The 25048-nt window shown below is 39.9% G+C and overlaps 1 protein-coding gene across 2 annotated transcripts in view; it reads right to left on the bottom strand.

The window, feature by feature from the left end:
* Positions 1 to 921: 921 nt before the first annotated feature.
* SIK2 (salt inducible kinase 2) overlaps positions 922 to 25048 on the bottom strand; it is a 51480-nt gene continuing 27353 nt past the window's right edge. The window contains exons 5-15 of one of the 2 annotated variants that reach the window (XM_086626951.1): positions 21156 to 21280; positions 18874 to 18997; positions 16616 to 16836; positions 14996 to 15148; positions 12425 to 12589; positions 9707 to 9935; positions 8641 to 8925; positions 8297 to 8460; positions 7112 to 7213; positions 6334 to 6425; positions 922 to 4728 (exon numbers count right to left, since the gene is read on the bottom strand). In XM_086626951.1, the coding sequence (XP_086483077.1) occupies positions 4146 to 4728; positions 6334 to 6425; positions 7112 to 7213; positions 8297 to 8460; positions 8641 to 8925; positions 9707 to 9935; positions 12425 to 12589; positions 14996 to 15148; positions 16616 to 16836; positions 18874 to 18997; positions 21156 to 21280 (2243 nt within the window). In that variant the 3' untranslated portion in view covers positions 922 to 4145. The remainder of the gene's footprint in view (positions 4729 to 6333; positions 6426 to 7111; positions 7214 to 8296; positions 8461 to 8640; positions 8926 to 9706; positions 9936 to 12424; positions 12590 to 14995; positions 15149 to 16615; positions 16837 to 18873; positions 18998 to 21155; positions 21281 to 25048) is intronic. The other variant, XM_086626952.1, reaches the window with a different exon arrangement.

Here is a 25048-nt window from a genome sequence, read left to right on the forward strand (position 1 = left end):
CAAACTGCTCTGTGTGGCAGAGCTGCTAAAACAAATATTGTAGAGCATGTATAGAGAAGGAATGCTCTTACCAGGAAAGATAATGTGGAAAGCTAAAAAAAGCAGGTAAGCAGATCTTTCTTGTGGACACAATCTTTTTTTAATTGCACTTGATGTAACAGGAGACAGATAAAAATCTAACCTCAAGAAGTTTCACAGTAACTTTGGAGTCTTGGGGAAACTGTTCCGTTATGATGTCTAAAAGAAAAACCTCATTTGTTTCTGTGAGGTAGTAATTCTGATCCCAAACAGCTCCTTCTGTAAGTGCTTTTTTGTGGTCAAATTCAGACTTTGTACTTCTCAGTGGAGCATGGGACAACATGGTGGCATGATGTGATTATGTTACTAGGGGAAATTATGATGCATTCCCTCCAGCAGTATCCAAACCCCCACCCCCTTCACGTTATTCCTAGGGTTTAACATTATATGATCAGCATTAACCTGTTGGATACTGTATACTTATTAACATGGAAAAAATGTCAAAACTGATAGTAGTTTGGAGAATAACTTTCCTCTTTCAAGGTCAAGGCAATATGCTACTGACAGATGACCTTGCCTGTATTGGAGGCATGCTTGTCAAGTGTTTGACATGCCATGGCAGAGCAGACAGTAAAGAAATGCAGCTTTTTTTTGGTCAAAACTATTAGAATGCTTTGTTTGTTCATATTTGCCTTCAAGAGTCAGCGGTATCAACTACCCCAAGTACGTCAAAATGATAGGAAGCAAACTTCAGTTTAGAAAATCCAGCCTTTGCAGTAGAATTTCACTTGGCATTTGCAGCTTGGTGCCTTAGAGAGAAAATGACCTCAATATAATACATAAAGAGGCTGCTAAGAAAACAAAGGCAGCAGGAGCTGCTTTAGCTCACTAGATATTTAAAAATGAAATGCACATGTTCTTTATTTTGTATTAATACACTGTAATTGCTTTACAGAGTCCAGCATATCAGTTGCATGTAAATACTACAGATGAACTTGCCAAACTGGAGCTCACAAAACTAGTGCATTTATCCCAAAGCAGAGACTAAACCCTCTAACTCCTTAAAAAAATACATTAAAGAACGTACCACACACACATATTGCACTTTTCTCCATATGAAATTTTTACCCCATATACATCACACCAAAGTCTCTTCAAAGGAGTCTGTAATACAAGATAATAAAGCTAATAATTCTTCTAACAGTAGTGTACACAGTTCTCTAATGTTAGACATAACAGATTTGAACAAAAAAGCCACTTCAAAGTAGTACAAAGTGGTGCTCAATGGATGCTCTGCTATATTAGAAGCCATTAGAAGCCTTTTATTCTAATTGGCTTAAAGGAAATTACATGAAATGTTAAACATGCTTTTGGTTAAGGGGAAAAGTCAGTCTAAACTACACTAAAAAACACTGTAGCTTTCCCCCTTACCAGCACTGCAAAGCTCAAATGAGCTTAGACTAGTTGGCACATCCTGATAAATGAATTGCAGGACTCAGTAAGAGAATTATTTTTATCTTCGAGTCCTGGAATGTACAGTATCCTGGAATTGGATGGGAAAGGAAGTGATTATAGTTGTGGCAGTAACCCAGCTCCTGGAGCAGAACTGGGCCCGTCTCCATAGGTGGTGTGTGTCCTGTTAGCAGTTTTCACCACATAGTTCCTTGAGTGCTTGGTCAGATACTAAAATTCCAGAAAGTGTTTATTATGCTGTGGGGTAGGGAAGAAGGAATGAAAGGACAGGACTCATTGTTGCCTCTCTCTCTTTTTTTTTGCAGTAGTGAAATGCCTGGTCTGTTACACTGCAGTATTTGCCAAGCTGTTTCCCTTTGTTAGTCACTTAAGGTGTCACAGGGGTTTCTGTGTTCCATAGCTATTTACTGTGTCTAAGGAGTCTCCTTTTGAAGGGAAACCACACAATAAAAACCTTTCTTATCTCTCTCAGCTATTTAAAGTAGAGCTTTCTAGCCCTCTTCATCTTGCATCATTTAAGTAATGTATGGATGCGATCCCTGTTCTTTAAACTCGCCTTTGCTGATGCCTTGAGAATCACTGTGATATCAGAGGTAGAAGCTGAGCACTTATAGAGCAAGTCCAGCTGCACAACTGGACCAGAATCAAGCATGCTACATAGCAACAGGAGTTGCCTCTTAAATTGTAGCATACAGGAAGCAAGGTGCCTTCTGTCAGTTATTAAACCCTTCCCTCCCTTCACACAGCCTACAACGCAGTGACTGAAGTCGTACTAGTCCACATTTTAAATGTGGTCTTATTGCTTTAAATGCTGGCTGATTATCCACCTTCCTAGTGAAGGAAAAGAGAGCAGCTTTGAGAACTCCTTTTTTGAGCTTGGTAGGATCTGTGATTTGACAAATACAGAAGAACCAAATACCAGAAGTACTTTGTTTCTTCCTTCTGCTACCTGTTCAACCCGTTCCATTTTTAAGTGACCACATGCCCTGAATACCCAAACTTTGAGTTTGGTGACTACGCCCTCATTATTAGTACTATCACAGACCTAAGCTCACCAAACTTCCCAGCAAACAGTGGTGTTTTCTATGTATGTGACCAGCACAGTTTCTCTGCCATTCTTTGTGCTTTAATGAATCTGCAATTGTGCTTAATATTTGCTCAGAAAAGGGCTGAACCATCTATCTGTGAGCCTTGTTTGTCCATCATCCTGTAATGTCCCACAATACTTAAAGGGTAGAGACATAACCCAAGCTAGTGATCTAAACTTTCTGCAGATTCCTAAACAATCCTCCTCCGACTTGTGTTTCATGACTGAAAGTTCTGGAGACAACTGCTTGTTGAATTTAGTATTGAAATGGTGTATACATCAACAGTTCGTGATGCTAAATATTGCTGTAATACTTTCAATGTTATATATACATAAGCAATCAAAACACTAAGAAAGTTAAACATCATGTTCCACACGGTGGAACGTGTGCTCTGAAGGGACTTTGGCTATAGTAACGATATAAATGGGGTATTGTCTACTTTCTTCAGAAAAAAACATATAGGCTGATAAAGAACTGAAAAAGGCACAGCACTATCACTTCACAGGTTTTTTTTTTAAGCTCATTGGTTTTTATCCTTAAGTTCTAAAACCCTAAATAATTGTCCAAATATACAAAGCTCAATAAACCACCAGCAACACGTACTGCAAATTCAAAACAGTTTGTTTGTTTTTAAAATGCAACAGAAGGACAGATGGATTCTTTCCAGTGATCGGAACTTCTCCAAGACAGTGTCCTCCACAAAGGCCTGCCTGCAAAAGGATTGAATACAAAAGCCACTCAGGTGGATTTTTTTTTTTTTTTAATGCCACTGGCTGCAGCTCTTGATTTTTCTCATGGTACTACTTACATTCTAGCTTTGTTAGCTAATCCTTTAGTATTCTGATCCCCACCCAGAGGTCTCTGAAAACCACTGTCATGCCCTGTGTCAGTTCCACGTATCTTTTGACAAAGTCAAGATGTCACTTAGCAGAGATCCAGAAGCTTCCTTTAGTGGATAATTAAGAGTTCCTTGGCAGGCTTGGGAAATACTGTTTACTTGCTAGCAGGAGGAAGTGGAGGCTGCCATAGATGCCTGATCTCCGAGACTTACCCTGGAGTAGTTCCAGATCAGTAGCCTGACCAGCAATTGGATGCCTAAGTGCAACTGTTTCAAGAGTATTATAGTTGCCATCAGCGCAGACCCAAATCTACCCTGAATTTCAGTTAAAACTATTGCTTTTATTGCCAAGAAGTACAATACAATGTGCACTCATTCTTGTTTCTCCAAGTGAATGTTAGATGAATGCTGACAAACTTCCCATTTTTTTTAGAAGGGGCATTTCCTTCCTCTACAACTTGTTTTTTTTTGCCTCCTATGCAAACTAGTTCTTTATAGGATGAAACTGCACTATCTGTTCTCTAGCCCCTGCCACCGGCAAGAGGAGCTAGTGGCTAAACACTTCTCACCACCTCCTGCTTTTTTTCCAGTCAGGTGCATTTTTAGTTCCCCTGTTAATTCAAGGGTTTAAAAATTACCATGAATTTTGGGGTAGCAACAAAAACCAAAAATTCACATGCTTCTCCATTTGTCCTGTCTTCCACTCTCATGTTGGTCGCCCCATGGTGTTAATTCACCAGCACATAGCCACTGTGCTGGGGATCTACAGTCTCCATCATTTCACAATCAAAGAGTCCAGGCAATTCTGAGAGGGTTAATGCATCATAGTTTGACTGGGACTCATGAGATGCTGAGCTGCTCTGGCTGTCAGGCAATGCTACACTGCTCTGTTGTGCTGGGTCCATGGAATATTGGCACTGGTCTGGGTAGTCTGGCTCAGAAGAGGTGACAGCAGGCAATTCACAAGTCTGATAGGAATATTGTAAGGACTGTGGTGGCTGCTGCACCTGAACTGGTGATGACAACCGCGATGAGCTGGTGATCTGGGAGGGGGGCAGTGGATCCAGCTGTACCTTCTGGTATTGACTGAGGAAGGGGTCGTATTGCATTTGTTCTGAGGAAGGCTCCATCACAGGGCTCAGAGGCTGCTGCAAGCTGAACTGGGCTGATTGCTGCTGCTGTTGTTGCTCCTCCTGGCATGAAAGTGGCAGTTGATTTGACCTTGGGTATGAGCTCTCAGCTATTTGCATCTGGTTAAAATAGGCCTGCAGCTGGGACTGCTTCTGGAGAAAGAGTCGCTTCTGATGCAGCCTGAATGAAGGACATAAACAGCAATTATTTTTGCCTTTTGCAGTGTTAAGGTGCTAGCATGAGTCCTGCATGCTTGTCACTCAAACAGTTCCAGCAGAAAGTGAAGTACAGAATTGGAAAATTCCTGGGCAATCTTGTTTATTAAATTTTACAGCAGACCAGAATCTTCACCTTTCAGCAAACATGCAGAGGCTCAGTTTGTAGACCTCCTTTTGATAAGCTTTTTAATCACCTAGTGAATTTTTCCTGTGCAATTAAGTTAACCTCATGCACAGTTTAATTTTGTTTGCTAAGAATAAGATGCATTATATTTTTATTTTAAGCCTGCTCTGTGGAACTTGGGAGCTGAACACTTGAGTATTGCTGGCTACTAATGCAAATGAACAAAGCCTCCTTCCCTTCCATATTACTTTTCTCTGAACTGCACTGCTCCCTATGAACTTTTATGAATAAAACTCCATGTTTTTGACTCTTTACAAACAGTAGGAATTTACAACATAATGCCAGGTTATAGCTACCTGTGACAAATTCTGTGATAAAGTCGAGGTCTCCTGCCAGCCAATTCCCAAAGCATGCAGAAATAGGAAACCTACTACTGATGCAAGCTGACGGTGTTCAGAAATGAATCTATTGCTTCCCAGCTTATTTCTCTATGCAGACCTCCTATTCTTAAAGTAGTACACCAAGCTGCTCTGCATACTGTTAATTAAGTTCTTAATTAGCATTAATCAACTTTACACTTGTCAGGAGTGGCCATAAACTAAAAAGTAATGACAGATTGCATGCTTTCTTGAAGTCAAGTAGTATTTTTATACCTCTGTTTCTCAGTCTTTTCATCTAGCCAGCATGTAGCTAGGTTGTTATCTTCATTTCTTCCGTGATTCTTCTGCAAAACTCAGGGACAGTAACTGTCTTGAGTATCTATCTTGCTTACTTGTTTAACAATTACCAAATGATGAGCTCATAAAGGGCTGTAAGCTCTTTAACTTGGCAATTAAACTCTTGCCTGCTATAATATATACAGTTATAAGGGGACACTTCAAATCTATTCATTCTTGACTGTCATTTTTTCAGAGGAGTGGCACTTCTAAACTGATCTTGGACAAGAAAAATTTTATTTACTTTACTTTGCCCCAGTAAAATTACTGGGTCATGGGAATGAGACAGGAAATACCTAAATGACTGCAGGGCTTCCCAGCAGAAATACATGATCCATGTTCTGACTTACGATAAATACTGCAATATATAGGTGTTAAACAGTGGGTGGTTGGGAGGATGACGGTGAAATTAAGTACAACAAAGTAAGCAAGTAGAGTAGCTTCCTCCTATGCTTCTATATGCCTGTTAGTGCTAAATGAAACATGCAGGTGTTTGCAGTTTACCTGCACCCTAGTAGTGTTAGCTGATAAAGAGCTCATAGCACGGAAATTTGTAAGCATATGGCAGGACTGTTGTCACTCTTCTAAAAAGGACTGTGTCCTTACAAATTTTGAAATGAAGCTTTCTTTTTTTCAAAGAATTTCTAAATGGACACTGATTGTTCCAGTTCTTTTATTACTCTTGAGAGTAAGAATAAATAGTCTGCATAGTTCAGAGGCTTCTTACCTGTGCTCCTGTAACTGCTGTTCCAGACTCCGGGGCAATTCTTTGCAGTATAGCTGGCAAGTATTCTGAGCTTTTGATAGTAGAGTGGGCTTCTGCAAGAAAAGCAGTGCTGTTTTAAATTGCATTTGATTTAATACATTAGTGCAAAAGCAAGTGAAAAGACTGTCTACCCTTATGACAGTGTAACTGCTCAGCTCCGTTTTCAGAGGCTGTCAACACAGCTACTATCTCAAACCACAGCCACTACTGCTTATTGGCTTCTAACCGTTAGACAAGGAATATCATTGCATGATAGATTGTACCATAAAAATCCATGGAAAGATTTCTTCCCAAGTGAAAGAGAAGCTGCAAGCTGGAAAAAAACAGGTTTTTATAAACTAATGCTATATGAAAATTTGTGGTTTTGTTTTTTTCTTTTTTAAAAAAAAGGAGAGGAGAAAAAGTAAGCCCCAGGGGGTCATAAGTGGCTCCTCAGATGCTAACGCATAACCTTTATGGGGTGCAACGCAGATAATAGGTATTCGCTAGCAGTTACTTCAAATTGCTTTAATAACACTGTACAATAACAGACTGAGTAGGAAAACAGCGGTAATGGAGTATACTTTTTGCATAATTAGGGTCAGTGTCTGACAAAAGAAAAATACAGCATAATTTCAAATTCAGCTGTTCTCTGCAAATTTAGCCTTTGACTGATTTTCCTTAGTAATAAGATCTAAAAGGGTAGTCTGCTGTACAGTAACAGCAGCTGGTTTAATTCAGTGGAGGGGAGGTATGGTACCTGGAGCCTGTGTTGTAAGTACTGTGTTTCTAAGCTCTGCCGTCTGGATAATAATGGGGGATGTGCACATGCAGCTTCCTGCTGCTGTTGAGATGCTTCCTCCTGCAGCGAGAAGAGGAACAGGTTTCATCTCCAGAAAAGGCTTTTCTACTTCAACCCTTTCTCTAAGGATTTCCCCTGACAAAGGTTTCATAGTTGCCATATCAACTGGTCTCTGATGTCACTCACCACTTTCACTGCATGGCGAAGAGCCTAAATTACAAAGCTTTCAACTATCTGTGCTGCAAAAGGGCAAGCGTTTACATCTGTACTAAAATGATATATATATAATGTATTTTCTGACTTGCCCTCTGAAGTAGTAAACGTACAGGGTTAGAAAACAGTCTAAACTCTGAATGTGCTTTTGTGCAGCTCTCATTTCACAGCTTCAAAACAGAAGGTGAAAAGCTTTCGATATAGTGGTGGAGTGGATACACACGGAGTACGCATCTGAAGCAAGCTGGAGAGTGCTGACATGGGAGGGGAGTGAATTGTCGTGAGAATACCATGAACACTGCAGTGTGTTTACATCAAGTGAGAGATTCTTGTTGAAAACATTACAACTTTGTGGTTGTCAAAACTGAAGTCTTCCAGCAGTAAGAAAGTAACAGCTGGAGCTTTAAGAACAGCAGGCTTCATCTGGAGCATTAGGTGCTTAAAGTGCCTGTGCACTTCTTTCCCATTTTATTCCTGGGGTTTAACAGAAACTTATTATTCCTGTTTGCTGTGACCTGTTCCATTTGAAACAAGTAACCAGGGAGCTGGTAAAAGCTATTTAGCGTTTCTCTACGCAAATCACGCTAACTGTTATCACTTGTCTTTTGCACTTCTTACACTTATACCAGACCAACTCCAACAGGGAAAGATATTATTGGGCTTTGTTAAATCCAAAACATCCTCTAGATTAAAAGCAATAATAAAATGTTGGATTTGGAAAGCTAACAAAGCCATCTCACTGACAACATGAGGATGGTAAAGGTTAGCCTGCAAATGCCTGTTTCTCTATTCTGCAGAAGATGGAAAGGAGAAGAGAGACCTTTATCTGTAAAATAGCTCTTCTCACATCTCCAGAACATCTTATCCTCTCCTGATCTCTCCCAAAGCATTAAGACCTGAAAGATGGAGCTTGATTTCTGGTTTAAGTACCTGCGGAGGACTATTAATGAGGTCCTGCAACTGGGTGGCAGTTGATGTCAGAGAAGGTTCTTCTTCTGATCCCATCTGTTCATACAGCAACTGGACTTTGTTCAGTTCCAGGATTCCTTTGGTTCGTGCTAGATTCTGGAGGTGCTGTCTAAATGCTACAATTCCTGGAGAAGAGTTGAGCAAAACCCTTGTCAGAAAATCAGTTAATTCATATCTGGTTAGCACAGCAAATGTGAGATAAGCTGAATAACAACCAAGTCACAAGGTGGCTTGGTGCTTCTGTGTAAGGAGTACACTTACTACCGTGTCTAGGTATAATGTGTCATGATGATGGTTGTAATTACCTTGTGTGAGAGATGTGTCAGAAGCTCTGCGCCCCTCTCGGAAACTAACAGGAGAGCGGTTCTGGGTTTCTCGCTTTTGGGAGGTGAGTGCTTGCATGGCTGGATTGGCAGGTCTCAGACCTATGAAAGGTGTTGTCATTCTGTGTGCCTGATGGTTAGTTAGCACCATTTCTTTCAAGGAAGGGGTGTCTTCCAGGAATTTAATATCTCTCTGAATAGATCCCATGTCATACTCTGAATCAATACTGCCCACAGATGAGTTCTCATCCAATGAGTAGACTTTCCCTGTGACAAAAACCAAAAGCCAGAAAAAGGAAAGAGCAGCAATTATTTATCAAAGCAACGGAAGTGCCACAGGCTCAAGCTATTCCTGCCAACAGTGACTCTTGGAGGAAACGAAACAAAAAAAATCAAGTTTCATAAAGTAATTGTAATTTACACTTGCAGTACCAGAATAGGGATTTGCTATTGGTTTTTACATTATCGGAGTGATAAGATGCTATGCAGATGATGTTCACTGGCTTCTTTGAAGAGTAGTGTTGTGTGGGTGTTTTGTTTTGTTTTGGGGTGGTGTATCTGTGTTTGTTTTGTTTTCCCCATGTAGACAAATCTGAGAAGACTGTAGCCTGAGCTGAAAGGCTTGATCATCTTGCTGGTTCTGGAATACCTGAGAATCCAGAACTTTTTGTTTCCCCATTATCCTCCTCTGCCAGCACATCTTTAGGGGATGAACAATTTGGGGACGTTTAGTTATGTGAAAAAGGCGGCGCCAACTTGCCAGACTTTACCAGTTGCTATTAGCTGCTCTTGGGGTTGTACATGACTGTAGCCAGCTGTATATTTGCTGCTTTTGTTTTATGCTGTCTGTACAGGAGGTTTTGGGGTGTCTTGCTGTGTTTGTGTGTTTTTTTTTCCTTTGGCCTTTACAGTAAACGCTAAGTAACAAAACCAAGAAACTCTGTCTTGTGCTTGTCACTCCTAAAACCTAGTGGTTTTCATCCTGGACTTATTAGAGAGAGTGCTGAGAGCAGGAAATGAGCTTTGAGATGTCTGCTAACTTCCATACCTGTGCCTGGCATCATCACCAGCTGATTGGTAACTTCTGCCAGAGTGTGACGTCGCTTCCCACAGCGAGCTGCTTGAAGGGCTGCAAAAGCCTGTGCAGGGTCATCTTCTGACTCTCCTTCTGTCTCTATTCCTTCATCAATAGAAGTTTCCATCATGTTGGTAGGCAGTGATTGGCATCCTTTCCTTATCACCACAGGAGGTACAGGATCTAGCAGGCAGCCATTTACCTAGATGGCACAAGGAGAAGATGCACAGCTTTCCATTATGTGTGCATAACAGCACCCCAAAGTTAAATATCCAGGCTGTCTTCAGTCTACAGGATAGGCAGAGATTTCTTTAAAATGCATGAACCTCCCTATAATCTACTGAGGTAAGTAAGACTTGCTAAGAAATTGTATGTGACAAACAAGTCCCTCCAGGTAGGATCAAACCGTTTCTGAATTTTCTTCAAAGTTCTTTGGTATTTTGAAAACAAATGTATTTGGAAAAGAAACTTCACTGCATTAACAGTAGCTGTTAACAAATGGTCTTGCAAGCAGACTGTATGGTAATATTTTAGGAAAATATTTAAATCAAAAAATAGCTATAAATATTTTGAGCATCAGTAAAATGACGATAGTTGCACAGGAAAATTCTGGATATGCTGCCTCTATTATAATTAAATTTAATTTTATGGATTATATCTTTAAGCTTAATTTCTTGCACGCCTTACTTCCCATGTGTGACTTCCTCATTCAAATGCCTTCTACTGATCTGGCAGAAAAAGGACTGGAAAGACTATTTAGTGAACTGCTGGAAAGGAAGAAGAGAACTAATACCATGTGGGCAGTTGGTGTTCTGCAGTTTACCATGGCACATGGACCAGAGCTTAGAATTCTTTAGCAGACATGTTCTATAAACTTAAACCACCAAATATTCCCAAGTCAATTGTGGTTTGATACTTCACTGTAGTCACCATTTGTTGATCTACTTTAGTCAAACTGCATCTATAAAAGCAAAGGGGGGGATGCAAAATAAAGTTTGAAATGTTAAATTCCAAATGTCTTTGAACTGCTTTTTGCTTTCCAGCTGTAAAAGACCACACAAGAAGTTAGTTAAAACTATGACGAGAACCAGGGCCACGCTCTTAGTGTTGGTAACTAACCAGTAAGCGAGCAATAAAAGCTGCGTAATGGCAAAATCAGACCCCTAGCTGGCACCAGGCGAAATACAGTATGCTGAAATTAAAGTTATAATGTGATGTGATAGGAGAGAGAACAACAAAAACTTCACGAGAATAATAATGTACTTTATAAACATAATTCTTTTAAGCTATTTCCCCTTCCTCACAAAACCTCTAACTGCTGACTCCCGTGTATTTCACTTATTCTTTGCTACCCTGCCGAGTATGGTCACAGACCTCAAGGTTGCATGGCAAAATGGATCAGACTGTAGCTCCCTTCAGAGAGTTAAGCTGTAACTGTACATTTGTAAGGCTGTGGAGCCATCACATCCTATTAGTTGAGTTCAGTTAAGTCTGTTAACTGTGGAGGTGTGGAAAGCCTACACAAAGTCTTCCAGTCTGATCACAGGAAACAAAACCCTTTAGATGGAGCTGCAATTTTACATGGTCTCCAGCGAAAGTTTTACAGGCACTCCTACTTACAGAAACAGCCTAGCTGAGAACTGATACAACCTATCTGAGATGCTGCAGTTCTAATAGTTTTTGACAGTCAGAGCTGGCTATTTACCATTCAACAAAAAATTAACAAAAATGTAACTCTCCTGGCTGTTTTCTTATGAAATCTGCAGAGATACGGAGTTTTAAGTGCATGGCATTTTAATAGTTTTAGCTGTTAATGGAAGCTTATGGTTAAGGTTCCATTATACCTTCCTGTTCTCATTTGTCTGAATTTTTGGATAAGTAGCTGAGCAGGTTACTCTACATACTCAGCACTGAACCCTTTCTATTAAAAGCTATATATGAGGAATCTTCAGGGCTCTTAAAAATATATTGGAGAAGAAGAAGAAAAAAACTCCCACTCTTGCAGGTTGATTTTTCTTTTACAAGTCACAGTGTGGTAAGATTGGAATGCAAGCAAAGAACACAAGAGGGAGATTAAGTGATCAAAAAAAAGATACAGCTGTCAAAAGTTATATGCAAGAGAGAAATAGAAAAGAATCTGGAATACCTGGAACTCTGACACTCTGAATATTTAGATTTAGGGAAACAGACACAATGTGTTTTGTCCAGCTAGTATAAGAAATGTACAAATCAAGTGTTTAGATACTAAAAAGTCTTTGTATTTGACTTTGACTTTCTGACTATTCTGAGAGGTTACCCAGGAATGAGAACTTGATGAATACTAGAGTTTTGGGACAGCACATGCTTAAAAGTGAGTGCTTGGGGAGCAGGCTGAGAACATTGCGTCTTTTGAGGAAAAGGCTACTGAAAGCAGAGAGAAGTAGCAGTGTTCTCCAGCTCAGCTGCCTGCAAGTGTCAAGACACAGGAGGCATACTAAGGTCAATGAAGTGACATTAGTTTGGATTAGCAAGTGCTCTGGCCCTGACTCCGCAGCGCTTTGTGCTGGGATGATGAACTCCATCTACCCTGTCAGCAGGAACTGATCTTCAATTAGTAATTGAAGAGCTACAGCTACTACCACTAGCTGTGCTTTTACTAAGCAGTAATTTAAAAGGCAACATTTAAAACAGTAGGGTGATTTTAAGCTGTACCTTTGGTGTCTCAACTCTTTCTTCCTCCATAAATGCTGTCTCTCCCTGGCAGTTGGGTGGAGGGAATGAAAAGGCTTCTGCTCCTGAAACTGAGGGAAGACCTGGAGACTGCAACAACCTTGTGTTTTGTGAATGCAAGTTAACTGAGGGTACCACAGCATGTGCCTAAAAAAGATGTTAAGAACTCCAAAACTGGAACAATTTTAGGTAGAAAACAACATACAAAGTCACAAATTAAAAATAAACTGTACCTAGCCCATTTCCAAAGCAGGAGAATTATAAAATTTACTTTAGACTTTAAAAAAAAAGCACCACCCCCCACAAAACACACAAACACAAAACCTCAAATGTCATTAAGCTAGCTACTTAGTGAACCTGAGCACTTACTAGCAGTAAAGACAGTTTGGGACCCTTTGCTGCCCCCTCCAATTTCTGACGTGCTAGAATTTCTTTTTCTATTCAGTACAAAGCCCCTTAATATTCCCATGAGGCATCGCACTAGTTTCAGTGACTTTTCTAACATGCACTGGTTCCTGTAGGAAAAAGCATGACAAAGAATAGAGCAGGCTGGAGCTGAAATAAGATATTTTAACAGAGGAACCACTGTTGAAGGGAGAGGTATGCCTCAGGGAAGACTAGCATGGCACAATTAGGAAAGCAGTGGTTTTCACTATTTCTTAACCTTAATTTCTTGAAGTGCAGTATCCACACAACTCGGCTGTCCAAAAGAAAACAAGCAGCCTTATACAGGAGCCTGCGGTGCCACCATGTGTGAAAACAAATTATCTTGTTACTCAGGATAACTGCAAGATTGCTTGCAGTCCTGAGGAAAACGTAGTAATAGTGCTATAAAGTAACAGGAATTTACTATAATAAAGAACTACCTTCTAGGAGGTTTTCCCGTCCTCCTTGTTCATCTATCTCCATCTGCTTTTAATACATCTTATAACTACTAATCTGCTTTTGAATACTGTGTCTTTCTATCATTAGAATTACTATCTATCTAAGAAAATAGCTGGTTTTAATCTTTTTCGGTCATACTGTTTCTGGACCTATGTTGTTATAGTTGAAGTGATTTGGCTTTCATTTCAAAAGAATCCAAAACCAAACAGAATCTTGCTGCTTCAAGCAAGAAAAGAGCAGTATGGTTGTGATATCTCCTGGAAGTGGAGTCCAAGCATACAACAGCAATACAGTACCTAGGAGGCTGTGAACTTGAGAGAATATTTACTTGAGACTATGATAAATCTGAGTCATCTTAGGCCAAGTCTTTCATGTTTCCAGTTATGCATTAATAGAAATCAAAAGCTTTACAATGTCTGGGTATCTTGAGATATCTTGAGAATTATTGGAATAAGACACGATAAACTATCCTATCCATGACCTTTCTGATTAAAATTACTAGGGAATAAGCAGACTGAATAGCCTTAGAGCGTGTGCTGGATCAGTCAGTATGAATAGAGAGGATACTAAATGGACAGCCTTCTTCAATGGAAGGGCTGGCACCAGTTCTAAGCAGCACCCAGAATTGCTCTTGGTAAAATACACGTGACATCCTTAAGATTTAAATCAATTAGTCATCACGTTGGCTTTATGCACATAGAGGTTTTGCAGCCATGCCACAAAGCCTCCCATGAAATTGGACTCTTGCTGGGTCACGGGAGGAAAAAGCAGTGCAAGTCTTAAAAGAAATTACATTATTTAGGAGCAAATCTCTGAGTCTTGAGACATTAGAGTCTCATGACAAAGATATTTTTATCGGGTACTTCAGATATCACAATGAATTGGCATCTTAACTTGATAGGTTGATCCTAATATTTTCTTTTGGGTACCTCTTTACTATTCTCTGCCATGGTTCGTTTCATGGGAGACAGAAAGTGTATCTAGAAAACAGCATGGGAGAAAGCAATTTTATCTTCAACAGGTCCTTTTAGAGTGACTATGTCTGTAACATTAAGTAGAGCCTGCATGCTTTTAGCCCCCATACTAGCATGGCTCTCAATAAATTCAGCAGCTTGTTTGTCAATCACATTACAGATACTCCAAGTGTTCCACAGCCTCCAGAAATGGTGTTCCTCTAACATTTTAACCCATGACTTCCTAGCAAAAGATTTGAAACTCTTAAAAATAGAAGCGTTCCAATTAGAAGCACAAGCATGCTACTTTCCCTTTAACTGGGAAATAAACTGGGAGTTAAGGTTAAACCACATAGATACCCATTAAAGCCAAAACCATTGTTTGCTTTTTGGGCTTCAGAATTCAGTCAACTTCCCTTTCTCATTTAAAACTTAATCCAGTTCCCTCCGAACTCCTCTTCCCTCTGCTGTGGGTGGAGAGGAGGCAGCAGGAGCCAGTTGTAGGAGGCATGCCAGACAACTCATTTTTCATCATACAATTTTGACAGGACGCAAATCCAAAAAAATCTTTCCAAAATGATGCTGCAAGTCTACATACTACAGAAATCAGAAAATAGCAATGGATTCTAAGTGAAACTATGTAAAACCACCATTTTGAAAGAGAAGAATGTCTTGCACAGGCTTAAGCCCACCTCTGCTAGGAATGAGACCTTACCTTGGCTACAGTCTGCTCAGCAATGGTGCTTGGCCGACGCTGACGAGCATCAAGTCTCTGTTCCACGGGAAAGCTACTCCGATGTGATTTGAGTCTTTCCACTAACAAGTAATAGATAGCAGCAAAGTGGTTGTAACTCTTGTTCTGCAGAGACTGAAAAAAAGAAGCACAAAAATGTGGGTGCAGCCAAACATGCATTATTTTTTATGTTCTACAAGACCAGGAAAAAGAAAGATTTGCTGTCAGGGCAGCAGGGGAAGATATTTAAGAGGCAATGGGGTAGGCAAATGTTGTTCTGAATTGAGAAAGTTTCAAACCAGAGTGTCAGGCAAAGAAAAGCATCAACCTTAGTTTAGTGGCAAGCTCACAGGAACTTGCTGTGTTCTAGGCTGTAACAGTACTTGTAGCTAACATTCAGATGCTACTCTGAACCCTCAGATTTGAACCTGGAGAAGGCACTGAGCTCCAGGACCTCTTGAATATAGTGGCCCTTCCAAGTCACTTGAAGCAATGGGGAACTGAGCCTCTGCAAAGCAGAGAAGCTAGCCTCTTTTAGCAGAAAGTACTCAAACTGCCAACCTCCACAATGGTTTTAAGTATCAACCATCCTAAAGGAAATGATTGTGCTAACTCCATAAGGAGTCTTGGCATTTATGTTTGGTAAGAAGCATGTTTGGGATTGGACAGAGACATTCAAGTGCTTACTGCTTTTATGCTCCTTTTTGAATTTAATTGTCCACCCTCTTAAAAGCTCGAGATGAATTTACTTTCAATTCTGACTTCCCCTCCTCTCTCTCCGTTTGACAACCCCACCCAGGAAATCTAACAGCGTGGAACCTCATACGGCTCCTTTATTTTACTTATGTGCTTAAGAATCAAGTTAGCTAACAAACAAATCTCTAGAAATGATCAACTGTAAGCAGCAGCAAGTATCCCCGTTGTAACAGGCAGCCCTATTGTGCTACCATTTTTTACGTAGTGCTTGCTGCATTTCTGTGCATCCTCTAGCTTAAAGCAATTGCAATGTCAAATTCTTTTGAAATGTGTGCGCTTGTTTAAAGTAAATAGTTAATACACTGAAAGATCAGTACCTAGTCGTGGGATATGTGACTAGAACAAGTTATTATTTTCCATGGGTTGTAATTCAGATTCCTGACATGGAGGAGTATCCTTTCTCTCACGGTGCTGCCTTTTCATTGACATATTTTCCTCTATGGGCAAAAGATGCCCTGTACTTGCATAGCTGGGTGTGGCCAGCCAGCATAGGGCACACAGGTGAAGTTGTCCGTGGGCCTGCTGCACAATGTTTTGCCTGCAGTTTGCTTAGCACAGACACCTTATCTCTGTTAGGGATGATCTTTAGGAAACCTTGTGGAGGGGAGTCTCTCCTTCCTGATCAGTCTGCTGGCACAGACAGACATCAGTAGGACAGTGAGGCAGCAGCACAGCGTGTTTAAAATGTTTGCCCTTGCTAGGGTCCGACCAGGTAAAATATAGCACCAGTTTTGTTTCCCCCGCCCCTCTAACTGTTGAAAACAACTCACATAATACGTTCTAGTAAGAAAAACAAAACAGTAGACCTTCCCTCCAGGGACAAATACCAGTTTGAGTCTATTTTACCTCAATAGTTTTCTGTTGGTCTATTCCAAGGCTGTGCATTAGCCGTAAGACCTGCTCATTATACTCTCCAATGGAAGGCTCATTCTCCTCTCCTGGTGGATAAAGAATGGGTCTCTGTGCAGGAACTTCTATAAGCATCCACTTGTGCTCCTTGATCTGAGCAATAGTTAACCGTTTGGATGGGTCTAGGACCAACATTCTTCTAATCAGATGTTCACACTCTGTTGGGAAAAAAAAAAAGAAGTTACCAACCTGCTAAGTGGTACTTGCATATATTCACCTGAGACCTACCAATACAGAGCATGACAACAGGAAACTGCCTTACTACTTCTGTGCTAAATGGATTTCCTGAAGTCTAAAACAATCTCTCAAAACAAGATTAAGAGTCACATTAAAAAGGACAAAACCTCAACTTCTTTCAATGTATGGTATAGTTAACAGTGCCATTACTTCTACACGGCTCCCACATTAATAGTAATATTTAATACTTCTTTGAAGCTGCTTGTGCTGTTCTAAGTACAGTGCTGACGTTAACTGATAAAGCTTCAAACAACCACTGTGGAGTGTGGTGGGGAGTAATTAGCATCCTTTTCCAGCACAGTTTGAAATAGCTTGTCCAGGCTCATAAAACAAGGGATTGGCAAAACTAAGGCTAGTGTCTGGGATTTTTTTTTTAATTATTTCCACATTAATAGTCACAAAACCAAAAGTAAATATTAATAATGTCTCTGTAGCTGTGAATAGCAGCCAGTGGATCTTCAGGTTTATCTGTTTTAATTTCAGGACCAAAGCTCTATCAATAGGTTTAGGTGCCAGAATAATTCTGAACACACCAAACCATTGCTGCTTTCTGACTACTACATGCTGAACAGTGTTAAAACCATGACATTTTTCTTCAGTTCTCAGTTGGTTTTTGGAAGATGGGGACAGGAGAGATAAACATGCAGTTTGTGTATGATAGAAAGTCAATGTAAGTTCCTTTAAAGGAGTTTATCTATCTGCCATGCATTTCTAGCTGACTGACTATGATATGGCTATAATACAGTTGTTATACGTCAGTCCATTTGGGTACTTATGAAAAATCTAGCTATTTATTCCTGTTTATCTCTCTTACAGTTTTGCTAAGAGGCACACCCTTCCCCACTCCCTGCATCACCATGTGACCAGCAAGGGGAGCAGCTAACAGCCCATGAAACAGCCTATCTAACTGCAGTCACAGCAATGATCTCCAACTCACACAAAGGTACCTGGATCTAGCTCACACTCCTATGTCAGCAAAGTCACAGAAACACAGTACAGTTCAGCACCGGCTGAAAAACATGCCCAGTAAGCTGAGCGGCTGCCGTGGTGCCCTAATGGCATTGCTAAAAGTAACCAAGTGCATTATACACTGTAGTGGCTATTTTCAGAGGTGGTGTGCAACGCCACCAGAAAGAAGAAGGGGAAGACCAGAATGTTTTACGCCACGGAACCCTTAAAACAGGGCTAAAACCCGTATTTTTAATTACCTTTAAAAAAAATGCACAGAAAGTAGTATATCAAAAGAGGATTTGATTCAGGAAGGTTGTTTGAAGTAATCTGCTTTAGAATCCCTTTAATATAGTGAAGCTGAAGGACACCATCATATCCTGTGTAAAAATGGCCATGCTTGTTCTTGTCTGAACAGGCATGAGGGAGAGTGAAACCCAACAGATAGGGCAATTAAGTGAGGGAGAGATATCTCAGTCACATGTGGGAGTGCCAGATATGTGACAATGAGAACCTGGCATTGTGCACTTTCTTGCTTTTGTTTAGCAGATGCTGTCAAAAACCAGGAAACCCCCTCATCCACAACTTAAGTTTGACAGCAGTATTGCTCTCAGCATATTTTCTTTGCACGTTAAAAAGTATATAGCCTTGCAGGATGAAAGCTAACTGCCACACAAATGCAGCTCTCCCTCTGCATCCCCGTATTTCTGTTCAGGGTAGGATGAGAGATCCTTCACCTTCCATTTCAATTCTCTCCCTGCCCATGGGCACAGCCACACTGCAATTGCCATGCATTGTGCAGGAAAAGTAGGCTGCTGCTAGGCTAGCCAACCCAACTGCAGAGGCGTACAGTTCACTTAGGCTTATTTGTGTTTCTTTGCAAAACAAATAGTCTGCCATGCCATAACCTAGCGTGCAGACACACCACCCTTTGCTGTATTGCAACAGATATTATTTGAGAATTTACTCAAGGTTTACCACACCAAGAGCACAAGCGGACACATTGTTACCTTCTGACATAAAATAAGGGATCCTGAACCTTCCTTCAAGAACACGTTGCCTCAGTATGGGGAGCGTTGGTCCATCAAAAGGTAATGCTCCACAGACCAAAACATAAAGAACTACACCCATGCTCTGTAAGAAAGAGAATATTAATTTCATTTTTCAAGATACAAGCAAAGTCTCAGAAGTTGGCTAGCCAAATCCTGTCACAGAAAAAAAATTAAATGATGCTCTGTAGAAACAGGAAATTTATACAAAAAGGAGTTTGATTTCCGAATATCCCTAAACATTAAGAACACTCCGCTAACCCAAAATAGCTAGGCTTGTAGTACCTTGTGCTGATAAGCAGGTATGCTGAAGTGTAATGGGTTAGAGACTCTGGCTGCTAGCAGGAAGCTCCACGCAGATGACTGAATGATACCTGAAAAGTGAGCCCCAACTTCAGGTGAGAATTAGAGATACTTTTTATTCATCTTAATGTTGTTCAAACAACAACAAACCTCAAACAGCAGCGGCTCAAAATAAGAAACTCTAACCTTTTATGTTTACCAATTTGCAAAAGCAGGGGTAAGAGGCACACTGATAGCTTCATGAACAGTCAGCTTCAGGGGAACACCCACTAATAATTCTGCACTTCTGTGTGCAGTGCTGAGCATGAGGGATTATTTAATAAGAGCAAAAGGAGACAATCTGGACAAGAGTTCTCCTCCAACGGCCAGACTCATTTTTGAAAGTATGGAAGTTAATTGGCACTGTAAGTGGAAAGAGTCTTGCAGTATATGCCAAAAAAATACAGTGCCACACTAGATGAAATAAACAACACCAGACCCTCATGCCAATCAGTTGGCATAGAGAGCCACAGCACTGGATTTCTCAAGGGGAAAAAGCAGGCATTAAACATTTACCTTAAACTCTGTAAGTACACAGAGATTTTAAAAATAAGTTGGGTTTTTTTTAAGTCACTTTCTTCCCTCCTTAACCTGCCCAAAACTGAACTGTGGACTGTTGCATTCCTCCTGCAAGTTTAGCACTTTCAGCATACCTATTCTGTGATTGGATGTTGCAAAGAGATACAGAATCTTTAACTCAGAAGATAACTGAAGATGATGATGCTTTTATCTTAAATATAAATACACGTGTGCTGCTTTTTGTGAGCAGGCAGATTCTGTTAACGATTTAGGATCTTACATATTTAAAGACTATTTACCAAAGTTCAGAGATTCACTTCTGACATTCAAATAGTGCCTGTGCTACTTGAAACAGTAAGTGTAGCTGAGGTCTGCTGAATGCTTATGTACACCAAAGGTTCAGAAAGGCTGTAGCCTTTTTTTTAAAAAAATCTAGCTAGCTACATATATATCTGTGTATGTATACAGACAGATACATGCACACAAATATATGCATGTAAAAGCACAGTTTTTATTTGTTAATGCAATTAGATTAATTTAAATTAGATTAGCAGCTGAAAGGTGACTTTCCATGAACTGCCCTGTTCATGTAACAGGCTCTAACCAAAACGTCAGTGCCTGTGTTGTTATGCTCTGTGCAATATTATCACTGCAAACCTGATGCCAGAGCAGACATTGCCAAATTGTACTGTCTCTGGTTCCTTTAGGATATGAATTTGTCATTGTAGGTACCAGAATACTAAAATTAAAAAACAAAAACCCCCAAACGAAACCAAATTAGGAATGAAAAGCAGTCTCTGACAATGCATGAAGGGTGCACAGAACTTCAGTTCATTTCAGTCCCTTTTCCACTGCCTAAGAACATGGGTTGTGCTCTTTATCCTCTTCCATTAGAGTAGTACGTATGGAGACACATCAATTCAAAAACATGCAGCTGCCTGCAGTAGAAATGTTTGTGGCACAAATGTGCTTTTTTCCAGCTGAAAGAGCAAGGCAGTCATCTCTCCTGTGTTTCAGTAGCTCAGAATGCCCTTAATCTCATAAAGAACTTACAGCCTTACAAGTTCAATTCCCACTTAACACTGAAGATACTAAATGCACTGAAAAAAAAGCAAAGTTCATGCATTCAGTCAGGAGAGCTTTTGGAGGAGATACAGTTTTTCCTCTAGTGGGCTAACATACACCTACAGTGTACATTTAATAGCCACCTGGATAAGTAACTTCAATTCCATTCAATGTTAAGAGGCATTTTATGACACTCAAGAAATAAAGCTGAAGAAGAAAAGCTTGTCTGCAGCTTAAGAAAAAAAATCAAAGATGATTCCTTCGATCCAGCTTCCTAAAAGTTGACTTGAATCCAGTTATAAAAAGAATAATGATACCCAGATATCCAGCTGAGGTCCCTCGTATTGCTGTCCTTCAAAGACTTCTGGGGCTGCATATGGTGGGCTTCCACACCATGTTGTCAGAGGCTCACCACTCTTATAGAAATTTCCAAATCCAAAATCTGTTGAGAAATTAACGGGAAAGTCACTCCAAAATCCAGTTGCATGACAAAGAATCATTATATTCATGGACTAGGCCTGAAAGCTCACTTTCATTCATGAAAGGCTGTATCACAAATCCTTTTATCAGTACTCCCACTGAAAATATTTATTGGGATGCGGAACATCCTATACTGCTATTTTCAAGACAACTATGTAATTATTAAAACACTCTGCAAAACTTCACAACCTGTAGGAGTTTTGTTTAAACTTCTACCAATTTGCTAAATCCAAGTTTATAAACAGCTAACACTAAAATTCAACAAACTGACAATCATGCATACATATGAGTTTATTTACTTGCCAAGAGATATCTGAGATTCAGTACTGGATCCAAGATTTCCTGAGTTTTCTTTAGGTGCTCTCTAGCCTTGAATACACAACAAATTTTGACAACAAAAGCATCAACTTTGGAGATGGGAGCAAGGAACTCTGCCAAAAGCAACAAGCATGGGAAAACACAAAGCCTTTTGTTAGGAAGGAAACTCTGCTACTGGGATTGTCTACAGCCCTTTTAACCTACAACTGAAATTCACCATTCCACAACTAAGGAGTTCTTCTAAATGTTTCTTTTTGTGGCTTAATATTGGACCAGATGTGGGTCCCCTGGGACTTCAGTATTAGTCACCATTTCTAACAATCCAATAGTGAAAAGCAAAATGACAGTCCCTATTGCATAGAGACATCAAGTCAGATAGTCTGAAGCAATTTTACTCTAATTTAATACCATCCTTGCCTCTGCGTCCTTACTACATCACACTGCTGACTCTCCATTGTGTTAAACAGTACCACTAATATAAGCAGGTATTTTTAGATGTGTAATGAAATGCACTAATTAGGAATAAATAATAGAGGATCAAGACTATGCAACCATCCAGCTCTCAGTACGGAAATCTCTACAGTGGGTAACATGCACTGTAAGATAAAAAACCAGTCTCTATTCCATTTAGTAGCAATATTACTGGGTGGCATTCATAATATAAACTGGCTGTAAATGGTGGTCCATTTTATTCAGGTAAGCAACTGGTAAGTGTAGATCAACCACAGTTACACAAACACAATTAATGTCAGTCTATCCTCATGTTATCCTTCCTTTTTCCAAAGCTCACTTGTAGTCCTTAACACTCCATGAATAAGATCTGCTCACAGTAATTCAATCCATGGATCTCTTCAGTGTCACTCACAGTTGTAGGATTAATCTTTTTCACTTCCCATCTCAAGCTAACCATACCCATTATTTGCATTCACAAAAAAGCAGGAATAGGTACATCCCTCATATCCTTGCAGCTTTACCGTTTTTTCTTCCTCCCCAAAATGCTTTTGTTCTGAACAAGTACACCTCTGTTCTAGGAAAGCTGATTTGGTCACTAGATAGCCTTATTATCCTCCTTTCAAGACTAGAACTACAGGGCTTATCTGACATGAATTCTGCTAAAGTGATCCTAGTGAAAAATAAGGAGCTGCAGCCCATGGCTTGAGTTTGGAAGAAACCATTCATGAAAATCTACTAAAGAAAGATGATGATCAAGGCCTTTGGACTTAAGCAAACTGCTCTGGGGCATAAAAAACTTCGAAACTGTTACATTTCATGAGTTATCTTAACAGATCTATTTAGAATAATCTTTTAGGGCAGAATAGTAGTATTTGGTGGATTGATTCCTTTAAAAATATGACTAGAAATTTGAGGACTTTAAAAAGATAAACTCTAGTTCAAATACAAATGATTGATTTGCTGGAAACAGTGAGTGATTAAATCAGATCTCCAATCACTCTAGCTTCTTAGAGATTTCTCTGTGTGCTGACTGCTAATGATGAGCTGTCGTTTCTGTGATGACACATGACACTCTTATCCCTCATCTATTTTTGCAATGTCAACAATCACACAGACAAATATTTAAGCTTCATTCTACCCTTTTAACACAATGTCCCCGAATTAATATTGTATTCCATATAATTAACATACTTTGTTATGAGAGAACATCTTACACTACTGTACGTATCTGGTACAGGTGTAACGCTGAAGAGGTTAAATCTCCAACACCAGTCCAAGGTCACTGTATTAGCTCAAAGTAAAAAACTCAGATACTGAGCCTCACAGCAATGAACTTCTGGGACTTGTCCATAATCGAAGAAGAGCCCCACTGCCTATCAGTAAAATGGCTACAATGCCAGAAGACTATTTGAAGGTCAGACCACACACGAGATCCCTAACAGTGTCAGCACACAGAATGCCTGACAGTTGCATGAACAGTTATGCAATGGCATCCTGGCATGTCACTGTACTCTGGAGGTGCAAACGGCCAAGGTCAGCTCAGATTCCAAATCTACGTAGGAAACACTGAATATAACATTCGTGTTATCCGTCCTTTTATGTCCTCCTTCAGTTCTGAAACAACTGCAACTTCAGCTTGAGGGGGAAACAAAATCTTCTACCAAAAATATGCCCCAATTGCTGTATGTCACCTGCCTTTTTCCTATCACAGCTAGACTTCTGTTGTGAATTTTTTTTTTCTCTTAGAGGAGACTTTTCTTCACGCATAATTGGCTTGGCAACCTTGACAATACTTCAGAAGACATGAAGCAATTTCTTCTCTCAGAAGCATTTTGCCATCTGTGTAGGTGTCATTAAATCTGATCTCTCCCTTCATTTATCTTGAATTTGTCAGATTTTCAACATCCTCTTAGTACTGCAGATAAGCATCAATCTTTATCTCTGAACTGTAGCTCCTACTCAGGTGCCACCCTCATAAATCTTAGTATCAGATTCACAAGTACTCGTACATGTATTTGTAAGCACAGCTAGAGAAAGAATGACCTGCTTGGAAATACACAAGATTTAAATTCCTAAGAAAGTGAAACTCTCTGCTTATCCAGACTACATTTAAATTAGCTGTTTGGTGAACGCTACTTCAAAAAGAAACACGGACAAATCTGAACAGCAAGAGACAGAACAAAGTCTTTAAGTATGACATCAATATAAGAGAAGCTTCAGGTTTATGTAACAATTAGAATTTTGATTTTTTGACTGTTATCTCTACATGCTTAATTTCATAACAGATAATAGTTTTGTTTATGGTTACCAAAAGTAGCTCAAGAGCAAGGATATCTTAGAAAGTGAATAGCATGATCCTTGCAAGGCTATTTCCTTTGCTACTTATCTGAGCAATACAATTACAGAACTTATGCTGTTGAGGCAGTGCTTGACTGGGTGAAACAGCAGCAAGTGGCTTGCATCTGATGGTCTTGTGACAGTATAGACGGTGAATTTTTATTAGGCCAATCTATGAATGAAAGTTATATAAATTGATACTAGAAGGAGTAGCCAAGGATGCACTCTGTATAAGCACTGATACAACAATACTGGCTGCTGGGTTTTGGGGGTAGGGACGAGCACAAGGGGAATAGGCTGCAGAAAAGGGCCAGCCTGGTATGTTCTCCCCATCACATCTAGATAGATCTGACCCAATATGGTATTCCTCAGGAGTCTGTGCACGTTGTCGAGGAGTATGGGTCTTAATAAACCTGAAAAATGGTTCCTTAATCCTGTCTTTAATCTGCAGTTCTAAAACTTCAATTTCTTCCCTTTTCATGGGCAAGGAACACCAGTGTCCTTCAGTTATGAATTTCTGCTGAAAAACCAGCATGCATTGACAATACAAAGCACAGTAAGAGCCAGGTACATGAAAAAGTCCAGTATTAATTAGAAAGTAACATAGGACTGAAAACCAGTG

The sequence above is a fragment of the Tauraco erythrolophus genome, chromosome 26 (genome assembly GCF_009769465.1).
Source record: "Tauraco erythrolophus isolate bTauEry1 chromosome 26, bTauEry1.pri, whole genome shotgun sequence".
NCBI classification, from domain to species: domain Eukaryota; kingdom Metazoa; phylum Chordata; class Aves; order Musophagiformes; family Musophagidae; genus Tauraco; species Tauraco erythrolophus.